Below are 13,083 nucleotides of genomic sequence, written 5' to 3' on the forward strand. Positions count from 1 at the left end.
AGCCTGGACGCAGGCGGTGGTGGCCCTGGGAGGCAGCAGCAGATTCACAGCGATTTCTGAGGTTGGAACAGGAAATGGTTAATAGTGTTTGCAAATAAAAACTTTCTGTTCTATCCTGTTTTTGAAGCATTTCCCAGAAGTTAAAAAAGAACACCTAATTTATCTGCCCATTTTAAGAACCAAATTTTAAAAATGTGAACAAAATACTACACCATTTACTGTGCACAAGAATGAAGGGAGTCGGGTGTTTGTGAGGGTAGGAGGGTCACAGGAGATTTCCAGGTCCCCTCACTTTCTAAACTTTCTAGAATGCTGTTTGTTGTTTAAATGTGGACTTTTATCTTAAATTTCCGAATGTGCTTGCATGTGTGTGTGTGTGTACGTGCTCCCGTGTGTGTGTGTGCTGTGTGTTCACAGGCGTGTGTGAGACACGGTTCACGTGAACGCGTCCCTGACCTCTGATGGTGGACGCCAGTCGGGCTCCTTGCTGGCCACCGGCATGTGGACATGGACGTGGAGGGGCCCTGTCCTGCCCTGCACGCACCTGCTCATTTTGATGGAGAAACGAAACCTAACTGTCTACTGGTTTGAGGAAATCGCACTGTCAAACCAACTGTTTGCCAGTTTTTTATTTTTTCTCTTGCAAAATCACCACATGGCCGATTGGTTATGGCAGACACACTCCCGGCAAATATGTCTGTGGCCAATGTGCCAGCCACACATGCACAGCCTCATGGGTCCCCAGGCCCCTGGTCTGTCCCTTCTTTGTCCAGGGTGGTCTCTGCTCCTTGCAGGGCAAGCCCCCATCCCACTGAGGCTTGGAGGACGTGACTGGCCCCCGCCTGGTAGCAGCCGGGGGGACGCCAGGGCAAGGAACTTGGGGGCACTGGGAAGAGCCTGTAGGAGCAGATGCCGCTGCCTGCCTGGGGCCCAGGATGCCCGCCCTGCCCGCCTGCTGGGGGCTGGGGTCTGCGCGGGCAGCGTGTCCCTGGAGGTGTACAACTTCTGCTGGTGTTTGGAGGAGGGCAGGGGTGAACCCAGCATGATTATTGCCACTCGATTTTCTCTCCTGGCCTGTCTGTCTCTCAACTTTTCTCCCTCCAGGCACACAAGGTAGGGTCCTGCCGACAGAGCAAACCAGCCAGCCAGCCAGCTGGCCTCCAGCTTAGACTCCTTTGCTGTGCTGTCCTGCCCCAAAGCTGGTACTTCTCTGGTCCAGCCTCGCAGTGAGTGGCTTTGGGGGAACCTGCCCAGGCCACGCCCAGGCCAAGAGGGGGACAGATGCTCTGAGCTCTGAGATCCACTCCCTCGGGGCTGCCCAGGGGTGAGGCCCTGCCTTCTAGCCATCTTCTCGGAAAACTGAACTCAAGATGAGTGCCAGGCAGGCAAGAGAGGGTCCGTCGGGGAGAGGAGAGCACCGTCTCTGTCAGGTGGGTGCAGTAGCCTTGAAATGGTGCCCCGTCACCCCTGGACTCTCCCATTCTGGAGCCCTCCGAGCCTTGGGGGTGGGGCTGGTCACAGAATGGTGGGCGCAGGTCAGAGGATGGGGCAGGTGCAGAGGGAGTTGCGATCAAGCCTCCAGAGCCTGTCCTCGGAGGGACCTGCATCCACGCGGGCGACGGCCGACCGGGTTCAGGGTACGGCACACCCCTCCGGAGTCGGCCATGTGCACACTCAGTCTCCTCCATCATCCTCTGCTAAAGAAGGGGGGGATGTTTATGGCCAACTGGCTTGTTAGTTGGCCGTGAGTAGCTGTGGCAGAGGGCTCGGTTCGTGGGTTTGGGAGGAGAGATAACCAGGCACGTGGAATGAGGCTGGTTTCCCTGGGGTTGGCCCCCCAGGCCTTTGCAGCAGACTTCTAGGAAAGGTTTAAGGAAGTTTCTTAACCAAAAAGATTATTTTTGGGTTGGGTCAGTCATGATACCAAGACTCTTCCCTAAACTCAGAGGCAGGTTGTGGCCTCTGGAGGGGAGGAAACTGTGGGGTCGGCCATGCAGACGAGGCCGTGGTATGGCCCGGGGCAGAGCACGGTGCAGAAGTAGTCAGGGCCGCTGGGCTCAATCAGGTCACATACAGAGGAAAATCTCTGTGGGGACCCCCCCCCCCCGGACCAGGGCTACAGCCATCCTCTCAGACCCCTGCACAGCGTGTGACCAGGACCACACGTGCCCACCTACACACAATGGCCATAGGTGCAGCCCCAGCATATCAGGTGGAATTGCTGAGATTACCTGTGTGATAACCAAGAAAACCCAGAAAACAGTGCCCTAAGCTAACAGCGGCATCTGGGTGTGAACTTCTCTCTTGAACAATAATTCCAGAGGCGGGCAGCGCTGAAGTGATGTGGTGACTCCAACTGTCATCAAGGACCAGATGGTGACCATAGTCACCTCATGGTCTAAGAGGGCTGCAGGAGTGCCGGTCATCATCTCTGCATCGATAAACAGATGCCGGGGACAGTGGGATGGGGAATAGGTCTTCCCCAGCCAGCTGGTCCTGTATTATGGAGCCTTCCTGGAAGTGTGTCCCAATAGTTTCCTCTCCTGTCCCACGATTCCCCTTTGCTGCAAGACAGACGGATATCACATCGCTGAGAGATCAAAGAAGAAGTTTCAGAAATGCAAAACATGATGGGAACATCAAGTCACGTGCCAGGATTAGCTGCAGACTGGGCGAGCAGAGAATTCGTCAGCTGTCGAGAAGGGGAAAGGATTGCTCTGAGTGCAGGTCAGCGAGACACAGAGTCCGGGGCCCCACAGGGGATGGGGCTCTGCCCTCTGAAGGCGTTGGCTGGCTTCACACCCTGGAGCTCCAGGGCCTTCCACAAAGCAACAGGACCAGAGCGCAACATCCGAACTCCTGGAGGGGTGGGAAGGGAGATTGGAAACAGCGCACCCACGGGGGAGAGCAGGGACCTGGGGACAGGCTGGCGGTCAGAGCGGAGGAGGCCCAGGCCGCCGGGAAGGCCCACGGAGCACGCTGGCCCCGGGGGCGGAGGCAGTGGTCCTGAAAGCTGAAGACGGATGTCCGACCTTCATCTGGGGGACGTGCGCGTGAACAGCGGCTTGCCCAGGTTGGGGCAGAGGCCCAGACACGCGCGCACAGTATGTGTCCTGCAGGGTTCCTTTTGCAGAAAGCTCAAAGCGGCAGAAAGAAACATTTCAGCTGGCGGAGCTCCAAGGGGTCCCCCCCCCCCCGCCCCGTAGAGCCTCTGTAGGGGAGGGGCACCCAGAGAGTTTTGGGGGTGCCGCGCGAGATCTTTATAACAACTTGTGAAGCATTATGTTTTAGCCATTGTTTTAGGTACACGTTTTACATTTCTAGCCAATAAGAAGTTTGAAAAAAAACCATGGGAAAATTTACAATGAGACATGTTCCGTAAAGTTCCTCACAGCCTTGTTTCTGATGGCAAAGAATGAGCACGGGCGGGGGCGGGGCACGCAGACTTGGGCTCGGCTGCGGACTGGAAAGATGTCAGATATTTCCAGACGGACGAGTACGGACCACCGGCCGCGGTATGTCGTGGAGTAAAGAGGCCACGCTGTACGATAACATGTGTAGTATGAGTTCCTGCTCATGAAAAACAGGTACAAAAATGTACACAGGCACGTGTGTGGAAACGTACGGATGTCAGCGCCACAAGGGTGATCACGTACGATTCGATTGTACTGCAGTTTTCTGTCCGTTTCTTGTTTTTTCTGAAATGAAACGTATTGCTTGCGTAATGGAAAATGTTCAAGGGGATAAGGAAAAAGGCCTGTTTCTCATTCCTCAGAGACAAACCCGGTTGCCATGGAGACTGGATGGCTGTCAGGACAGCGATTGGCTGGTGAGGGTGCAGGATGTGGGATCCCAGGGCTTCCTTGGAGCCCGAGCTGGTGCAGCCAGCAGACTGCACTGCGGAGCCCGGCGCCAGCATGGACGGGGTGGACGTGTGGGCCAGCACCTTGGCCCAGCTGATGGCCAAGAGGAAACCCCGGGACACCTGGGAGCTGCTGCCTGAGGAGAACCTGGCCTCCGGGCACACGGAGAGTGGCGGTTTTCAGTATCGGCTGAGGGGGCTTTCCAGGTGCGCTGAGGGTGGGGGCTTCCTGTGGGGTGCTGGGGGGCGAGGGGCAGGAGCTGTTGAAGCACCGCCCTTGGTCGGCCCTGAGTCCAGGGCCCGGGCCGGCTGCGGCGGGCACCCTGTGGGCAGGGAAGAGGGGCACGCATCCAGCCTGCTCTTGGCTCCAACAGGTAGGTGGGCCCGGAGCGCGTCCTCCCTTCTGGGAAGTGGGGGTGCTGGGGGACAGCCTGTTCTGTCCTTCCCAGTGCTGGCAAGCTGGGCAGTGCTGGCCACCCCTGTCGGGGCCCTGTGGACTCGGTGGGGGGGGGGCAGATGCTGGTGGGGTGACATGGCCACCCACACGTGGGAGGCTTACTTGGTCACTGCAGCATCTCCCGGTTTCCATGGCAGCACTGACGGCCTAATGGGGGATGGGCAGGTGATGGTGGTCACACCCTGCCCTGCAGAGGGGCCTGAGACAGGGAAGCTGAGTCATGACTGTGACCGAAGGGGCCACAGGCTGAGGTGGGGCTGTGTCTGGCCAGGGCCAGGTTGGGAACCCTAGTGTTGTGAGGGTCACTGCATGAACCCCGCTTCTTCTCAGCATGATGACAGCAGTGGGGATGGGCCAGGCCTGCAGGGATGGGGTTCAGTGGGGGAGAGGGCCTCACAGGTCACCAGGGGGACTCCGTGGGAAGCCACACTCTGACACGGCGTCTGAAAGCCCCCGGGGGCAGGTGTCCGGTGGCCTGTCGGCTCTCCCAGGTGTTGGGAGAAACACGTCACTGTCCCACAGCCAAGCGACAAAGCTGCCTGAAACGTGTGGTTGAGGGTCATAAACACCGTTTAGCTGGTTTTCAGCTTTCGTGCAGGCACACCAGTGAGTGGCGGGGTCACACAGCACAGCCCTACATTCTGCAACATAGCAGCCACTGGCCACACGTGGCCCTTGGCGCGCGTGTTGATCCCACCAAAATGAAGTTGGAAGTGCGGCTCCCAGGGCACTGGTATGGGTGCTCCCTGGCCACCTGTGGCTGTGTGCTGCTGGCCGGCTGATGCTCATGGAGCCCGTCCTCACCGGTGACCGCACTGTCTGAGGAATGCCCGCGTGTGGTCACTCGTCCAGGACCTGAGGGTCTGGAGAGGGGGCCCCTGCCTGGCCCCGGGGCGTGCAGCCACAGAGACCCCAGACCAGCACCTTCCTCAGCCCCAGACAGCCGGTGCACGGCTCTCTTGCTCACGTGTTTAGAGCCAGATTGGACCCGTCGAAGAGGCTCTCTCACTGTCCTGCTGGGAGCCCCCAGCCCCTCCCAGCTCTCCAGACATCCCTCCCTGCCCCGACTTTATTTCCCTGTCACCTCCTCTCCTCTTGGACGGGGCTCTTCCCTCCAGGGCTTCCCCATGTTTCTGTGCACAGCTGAGCCGTAGCAGAAGCTCCCTCCACTCCCCCCATAGGTACCCATAGGGTGCTCCCCCCAGCAGGTGTCCATAAGGATGCTCCACCCACCAGGTACCCACAGGGATGCTCCCCCGCCAGGCGTCCACAGTGATGCTCCCCTGGCCCCCCACCAAGTATCCACAGGAATGCTCCCCACCATGTACCCACAGAGGTGCTCCCCCTGCTCCCCACCAGGTATCCACAGGGATGCTCCCTCCCACCAGGTAACCACAGGGGTGCTCACCCCCCACCAGGTATCCACAGGGGTGCTCACCCCCCACCAGGTACCCACAGGGGTGCTCACCCCCACCAGGTACCCACAGGGGTGCTCACCCCCACCAGGTACCCACAGGGGTGCTCACCCCCACCAGGTATCCACAGGGGTGCTCACCCCCACCAGGTATCCACAGGGGTGCTCACCCCCACCAGGTACCCACAGGGGTGCTCACCCCCACCAGGTACCCACAAGGGTGCTCACCCCCCACCAGGTACCCACAGGGGTGCTCACCCCCACCAGGTACCCACAGGGGTGCTCACCCCCACCAGGTACCCACAAGGGTGCTCACCCCCCACCAGGTACCCACAGGGGTGCTCACCCCCACCAGGTACCCACAGGGGTGCTCACCCCCCACCAGGTACCCACAGGGGTGCTCACCCCCACCAGGTACCCACAGGGGTGCTCACCCCCACCAGGTATCCACAGGGGTGCTCCCCCCACCAGGTGTCCACAGGGATGCTCCCCTACCAGGTGTCCACAGGGTGCTCCCCCAGCCCCCCACCAGGTACCCACAGGGATGCTCCCCCCCACCAGGTACCCACATGGGTGCTCCCCCCACTAGGTACCTACATGGGTGCTCCCCCCACCAGGTACCCACAGCGATGCTCCCCCCCACCAGGTACTCACAGGGTGCTTGGCTCCTGGTGACATTTCCTCAGGGCTGTTAAGCCTGGGTCTTGAGTCCCAAAACAAAAGCAGCAGGACACAGCAGGCAGTGCAGTGACCCCTCACGGGTGTCGGGCCGGGCTTCGTCCCTGAGCGGGTTTTCCCGCCAGACTGGTGGAAAAGAATTTGCCCTTTGGCTTTTCAGACTGCGGGCTGCAGGTCAGGGGTGTGTACCTGCCCGCTGTCCCTTCCCAGAGGGGGCGCGGGCGCTCGGCCCTGCCTGCCGCTCACGGCCCCTCTGTCCTCCTCAGGCTGCAGTGTGGCCGCTGCCAGTGGGGCTGGTCCTCGGCGCACGTGCACATCCTCTTCCACGTGTGGTTCCACCCGGCCAGCTGCCTGGGGCTGGTGAAGATGCGCCTCTGGGGCCAGCGCTGCCGACTGTGCCCGCCGGGCTCCCAGGGGGCCTGCCAGGTGAGTCTCCTGAACGTGCGGCTCTTCCTCAACAAGCTGGTTCTGTTCATCCTGCAGAAGTGCTACGGGGAGGGCCTCAGCGCGGACCAGTGCCCCGAGATCTGCTTCGGCGAGCGCTGCGAGGCCTGCGACCTGGGGGTCTGCTTCTTCCAGAAGCCCCCAGACCCGGCCTGGGGGCCCGAGGTCCAGAGCCCCGGCTCCATTAAGGGCAGGTACACCTTGTATGGGGGGGATGGCGTGGCCTCGGCCGCTGCCGGCAAGCAGCTGCTCAGCCTTGGCAGCGGGCCCGTGGTCGACCGCTCCCGGGGCTACACCCCCAACTCTATCAGCATCCCCCTGTCCGTGTCCGACTTCATCAGGAACCCCGTGTCTGAGAGCAGCAACTTCTTCGAGCGCGACGATGACATAGTCACGGTTCCTTTCTCCCTTGTGGATGCGGGCAGGGACAGGGGGCCCGGCGCTGATGCCAGGGGCGGTGTCGGCCCCAGGGGGGGCCCCCTCCCGGCGGCTGACCCCCGCGGGCCGCTCGTCATTGGTAGGGGCTCCATCTACTTGCCTGCCAAGCCCACGGCCCCGCCCAAGGGCAAAGGGCTCCCGGTGAACTTCAAGAGCCCCATCTTCCACGGCCGAGGCCTCCTCATCAACAGCATCAGGCCCTTCCAGCTCAAAGGCTTCATCTTCAAGGGCCGGGGCTCCATCCCCAGCCCCACCGACACCGACCCGGGCGACCGGGGCCCTGCGGGGAGCAGCCGGTTGCCAGTGTCCTACATCGTTGGCCTCACGGATGACGGAGAGGGCTCCGTCACCTTCCCCTCGTCTTTGGCCAACATTGTCATAGAGGAGGACTCCTTCCCCATCGTCAACGGCTCCGTCACCTTCCCTTTCATCTTTACTGACGAAGGCACAGGCAAGGGTGCTTCTGCCGACGTCACCAGAGGCAAAGAGGAGGGGGGCGGCAGCCACGGCCCCGCCGTCGCTGGCCGGGAGCCCCCGCGGGGGCCCCACGCCCGCAGACCCGTCACCATCAGCGAGGGCTCCGTCACCATCCCCTTCTCGGTCTTCAACATCATAAAGTGTGTGGGCCCCAGCTCCACCGCCAGCGGCTCCCCGAGGGGTGGCCTGGCCCCCCGTGGCCAGTCCCAGAAGAGGAGGCGGTCACGGGCCAGGCTGGGCAGGTCCTGCCCCGAGCCCGGCTGGGAGGAGGACTTGTGCCCCGAGGACGGCTGCTGCAGGCCCTGCTTCGACCCCTACGAAGAAGTGTGGATCTGGGTGTCCATGGCCGTCTGCATCCTGTGGATTATGTACCTGTACAAGTTTAGCCCCTGACGGCCAGGGTGAGGCCGACGCCCCCCGTCCGGTCCCTGCTGCGCCCCTCCAGCAGGGCCGCCCAGGCCGCAGAGCAACGGGACCCCCGCCATTGTCCGCACCCCCGGGCCCCCTGCCCCCCTCCCTGCCCTCCCTGAGCTGAGTCCTCTGACAGCTGGTCCTTACCCTCCCCTCCCCTTCCCACTTCCGTGTGTGTTCTGTCTCTTGATGTGAGTCGTGGCTTCGTGGATGTCCACGCTGTGATTGTCCTCCAAGCTGCCCACGCGTGCTCCCGGCACTTGTCTGTGTGAGTGTTACAATCCAGTAAAATAAAAGTTAAACGGAAAAAAACCCACAGTGCTCTTGGGCTGAGTGGAAGCCAGCACCCGGAAGGGTTGGAGGTGGGCAGGTGTGGCGGGCACCTCCCTGCAGGGACCCGGTCGTGCCCAGCCCTTGTTCCCCTGATGGCTTCTGGACTCCCGGCCGGGTGTGCTGGGCCGGGGCGCTCTGTCCTTTGAGCACGGGGACGCGGGCCATGCACGAGCCGTGTTCCTGTGTGGACCCCCGGGACCCTCCTGGAGCAGACCACTTGCCACACTCCTGCCGCTCTGGGAAAAGGTAAAAGCCCCCTTGAGCCATGGTGAACTCCCTGCTCCCCGACCTGCCCCAGGACCCCGTGCGTGACAGCACTGCTGTGGTGGGAGAAGGGCCGTCCACGCCAGAAATCAGAACTCTCCCGTCAGCCACACTCTGGATTTCCATCTTCAGAGGCCACAGGGCCCACTCTAAGGGGCAGGGGTATTGGGCTGTGCAGTTCCCAGCCAGGTGGAGGCGTGACGTTGGGCATGACCATGTCAGGCCCCCATGCCCCCCTTCTCCAGGCGGGGCCCCAGGGAGGTGGGGAGTTGTCTGCAGGGACCCCGAGGTCTGAGATTTGGGCAGCGGGGGGTCAGATGAGAGGGTCTGGGGAAGCCTTGCCTTGTGGGGGGGGGGCTGAGTGTATGGTAACCTTCGTCCAGGGCTCTGCCCAGTTGCCCTCTGGCCTGACCTGGATCCTACAGGTGCATGTTGGGGGAGGCACGGGGACGGGGTGCTCCTGCACCGACTACGTTGTTGGCTGGGAGAGAAGAGGTGCAGGTGAGGCTTCAAATACCAGCAAACCCAGAAGGTTCCGCCCTGCCCTGAAGGCCAAGCCTGTGTGGGACACAGGGTCTGCAGACCTCAGCCAGCCTGAACAGGAGCCCTCACCTGACGCCACTGGGACCCGGGGCAGACCTAAACACAGACCCTCCAAGTCCCGTCTACACTGGGTGAGAGCCTCACTGGGAGGGCAGGACCCACACCAGGTGACAGCCCTCTGTCCTGGGGCAGCTGCCACCCCCTCCCTCCCCCCCCCCCCCCCCCGCTAACCCTAACCCTAACCCCCCCCACCCCCCTGCCTCTGCCTCCAGCATCCCATCTACACTGGGTGTGGACACCTACCCGGGAGTCTGTTAGGGAGGTCCGACATGGGCAGGTTCCCATGTCCTGTCCCCACACATGGGTCCTTGCCCAGCTCACTGGCTTCCCTGGAAATGACTGGGGGGTGGCAGTGTCCACCGTGGGATCTGCCGCTGGACTCTCTCCAGGGAGGGACACTCTGCCCACAGTCGCGGGGGTCCCAGGGCAGGACCAGCGTCCCTTTGGGATGGGCGCTGGAGACCCTCCTGCCCCACGAGGGTGGGGGTCGGGAACCCTACCAGGGGCTGGCCAGAGGGGTCTGTCCTTCCCAGAGGACCCCCTGGGGAACACCTCCCTCAGCTCAGGGACCCTGCTCACCAGGGCTGCCCTGGGGAGGAGCTTAATATCTGAAACCGGGGTCTCTTCTGATTGATAGAGGGATGGAAGCCAGTCCGGACCCACCCCACTGGGGGAGCCCTGGTGAGAGTCAGGAGGTAAGGGTCCACCTGGTCCCTCTGCCGGTTGGCCGCGTTGGGCGCTTTCCATTCCCGCCCCCTCCTCCAGCTCGCGGCCCCTTCTCCAGCCCCTGACACCCTAAACCGCTCCGACCCCTGGCCCCCAGCCCTCCCCTCCCCAGTCCCTTCCTCTTCTCCAGACGCCTGCCCCTCTTCCAGCCCCTCCCCTCCCCTCCCCTCGCCCCAGCCCCGCCCCTTCTCCGGCCTCGCCTCCAGCGCCTGGCCGCTCGCGCTGTCCTGAGGCGCCCCCGTGTGGCTGCTGGCGGGACACGCAGCCCCGCGATGGCGCGACTGATGGCAGCTGTTTAAATATTTCTGTTTAATCAGACGGCTTGTTAAAACCCAGCAAACTCCATCCATCATCGACATCATTAACATTAGTCTTTATGAATAGCTAAATTTCATTAAATCATTAATAATTAACTCATTAAAAATTCAGTTTCATTAATAAGACCGATAGCAAATGCGGAGAGCAAATGCACTCGCTCTGTGACGGATCCTCATCCGGGCATCCGCATCCGGGCACACCAGCTCCTTTGAGCGCCTGTTTACCTTCGTAATCACGGGAGACTGCAGGCTCACAGACACCGGCTAAAATGCCAAGGCGTGCCTGGGACGCAAATCTAGGACAGCCTACACCTGAGTCTGCACCTGAGACTGCACCTGAGCCCACACCTGACCCACACCTGGGCCCACACTGAGTCTGCCCCTGAGTTCATGCCTGACCCACACCTGGGCCCACATTGAGTCTGCACCTGAGCTCATGCCTGACCCGCACCTGGGCTCACACCTGGGCCCACACCTGAGCCTGTTCCTGACCCTGTACTTGAGTCTCCACCTGATTCCACACCTGTCTCTTGTACAGCCTGAATGACCAGGTTGGGCCTAATTCAGTATGATGTAGCAATAACTATTTTTGGGAACTCAATAATAGAGACACTGAATGTCTAAAACATCTCGAAGAGAACCAAAGGCAGACACATTTTAAATGCAAGTACTGTTAGTTCAGCCAGAGCCGGGGGGGGGGTCTCAAAGTGTGAACAATTTCCTGATTTTTGGTAAATGTTCTAGTGAAGGAATGAGTCACACTTCCTGCGTGCCAGGGACTGAGCACAGCGATGTGAGCTTCTCAAGCTGGGGGAAGAAGGAAGGGCCCTGTGTGTGTGGAGGGGGGCTTCAAGGAGACCTCCTGCAGGGCAGGGGGTGACAGGGCTGCACCAGACGGACCCTGATTAGTTCATGCCCTGCATTGGGATGCAGGCGGTGGATGGGTACTTTCCTAGGCCCTCTCCCTGAGGGCAGCCACAGTGCACCGTCAGTCCCGGCACATCCCTGCCACGGCTGGCCTCCTGCAGGTACCAGGTGTCCTTGCCCGAGGCCCTGGCAGGTGGCTGTGATCCCACTCTGCAAACTCTATCAGCTGGAATCCTGTCCCATCTGAAATGCTTTTCTATCATCTTTCCTCTGAGTTGAAAAGTCAGGACAATTTGTTGATTTTGATTAGAAAACACATCTATCTTATAGTCCAGCCCTTCTTATCAGCAAATGTAGTCTGGCATTGTTTTCCAGAAAATTCTGGAAGGTTCTACCATTGTAATCACAAAGGGGCTGGGTGAGTTTGGGGTCAGAGCCAGGGCAGATCTTAGGTCCTCCTTCAAGCACCAGGGAAGGGGTGGGCCTGCCTCCAGGAAGAGCTTGTCCCCAGGTACCCACAAGAACGCACACTTACCCACTTGTGACCTGAACCTCCCCCTCCGTTTTTATTAGGAAAGTGATAGGAAACATTCTAACTCCCAGAAACGCAGGGTTCAGGAGCCGCTTCTTCTCCCTGCTTCCTGGTGGCACCGGGGCTGCAGTATCATTTTCCTTAGATCACAGCAAAGTGGGACTTTCTGTGGTGTGTAAAAGTCAAAATAATTCTATAGGTAACACGATGTGTGTGACAAACAGCTGATCCCTCCCTGGCGGCCCAGTGATCCCCCTCCCCCTCCCCTCTGCTGCAGCTGTTACTTCTCTGCCTGCCCGGGATTTTTGACTTTTCCAGCGACGGCCACCCTGGGCTCCTGGCCACCTCTGGGCTCCCCCGAGGGTCGGGGAGGCACTGGACGCTGACCGTGGGCCTCAGAGCAAAATGGCTGCGAGTCCTTTCCTCCAACGTTGACTCTGAGCTTCCTGGATCCCCAGGCCTCTCTCCTCCGCCGCCTGGGCGTTACTCCCCCCTGCTGCCCATGGGAAGCTTGCCGTTTCCACTAAGTTTCAGCTAGGTTTTGACAGGGGCCTGGTCCCGCCAAGCACAGCCTTAGCGTAACCAAGAGAAGCTCTCTGATTTTCCTTCGGTGAGCAGCGTTAGAACGGAGCTCTTTAAGAAAGAAGGGCCACCCTCAGCAGACACTGCGCACCTAGCCGCAGCTGCCACGGCTCGGACCCTCTTCCTGACCCTATTTCGGAGCCTCCGGCGGGTGCCGGGCCCGTCACCGCCTCTGTGACCCGACGCAAGGGTAGTGGCATCTCTGTGTGGCCTCGGTTTGCATCTCCTTCATGACTCATGGTGGCAGACATCCGTGGTAAGTGTGCCTCACACACTCGACAATGATGTGTTTTCGGCAATTGTTGGGTGCAAGGTTCTGTAAATGTGCATCGTGTCCGCCGGGCCGACGGTGCTTCTAAGTCCCTACCTGTTGCTGAAGCGTCCGAGCCCCGCCCTTCAGTTCTGCCCGGTTTCCTGTTACATTTTGAAACTCGGGTATCAGGTTCACCAGGATTTAAGATTTTTAGGTCTTCCTGGCGGCTGATTCCTTTGTTGCAACACGGCACTCCTCGTTTCCCCTGGGATGCCTCATGGTCCGACGTGGGCACCGCAGCTCTCTGACGCTGGCTGGCCGGGCGCACCCCTGTCCTGGAGACATGCGGCCTGGGTCCTCATGCTTGAAGTGGAGTTGGGTCCTGGCGTGCGTCTCAGTCTGATGACCTCTGTCTTTGTTTCTGC

General features: G+C 60.5%; 1 protein-coding gene across 1 annotated transcript; it reads left to right on the plus strand.

Moving 5' to 3' along the window:
* Window positions 1-3,826: 3,826 nt before the first annotated feature.
* On the plus strand, window positions 3,827-8,493 carry RTP5 (receptor transporter protein 5 (putative)). Its single transcript, XM_027045258.2, has 2 exons — window positions 3,827-4,069; window positions 6,678-8,493. The coding sequence occupies exons 1-2, from the start codon at window positions 3,843-3,845 to the stop codon at window positions 8,161-8,163; spliced, it is 1,713 nt and encodes a 570-aa protein (XP_026901059.1). The 5' UTR covers window positions 3,827-3,842; the 3' UTR covers window positions 8,164-8,493.
* Window positions 8,494-13,083: the final 4,590 nt, after the last annotated feature.

This window comes from Acinonyx jubatus, chromosome C1 (genome assembly GCF_027475565.1).
Source record: "Acinonyx jubatus isolate Ajub_Pintada_27869175 chromosome C1, VMU_Ajub_asm_v1.0, whole genome shotgun sequence".
NCBI lineage: Eukaryota > Metazoa > Chordata > Mammalia > Carnivora > Felidae > Acinonyx > Acinonyx jubatus.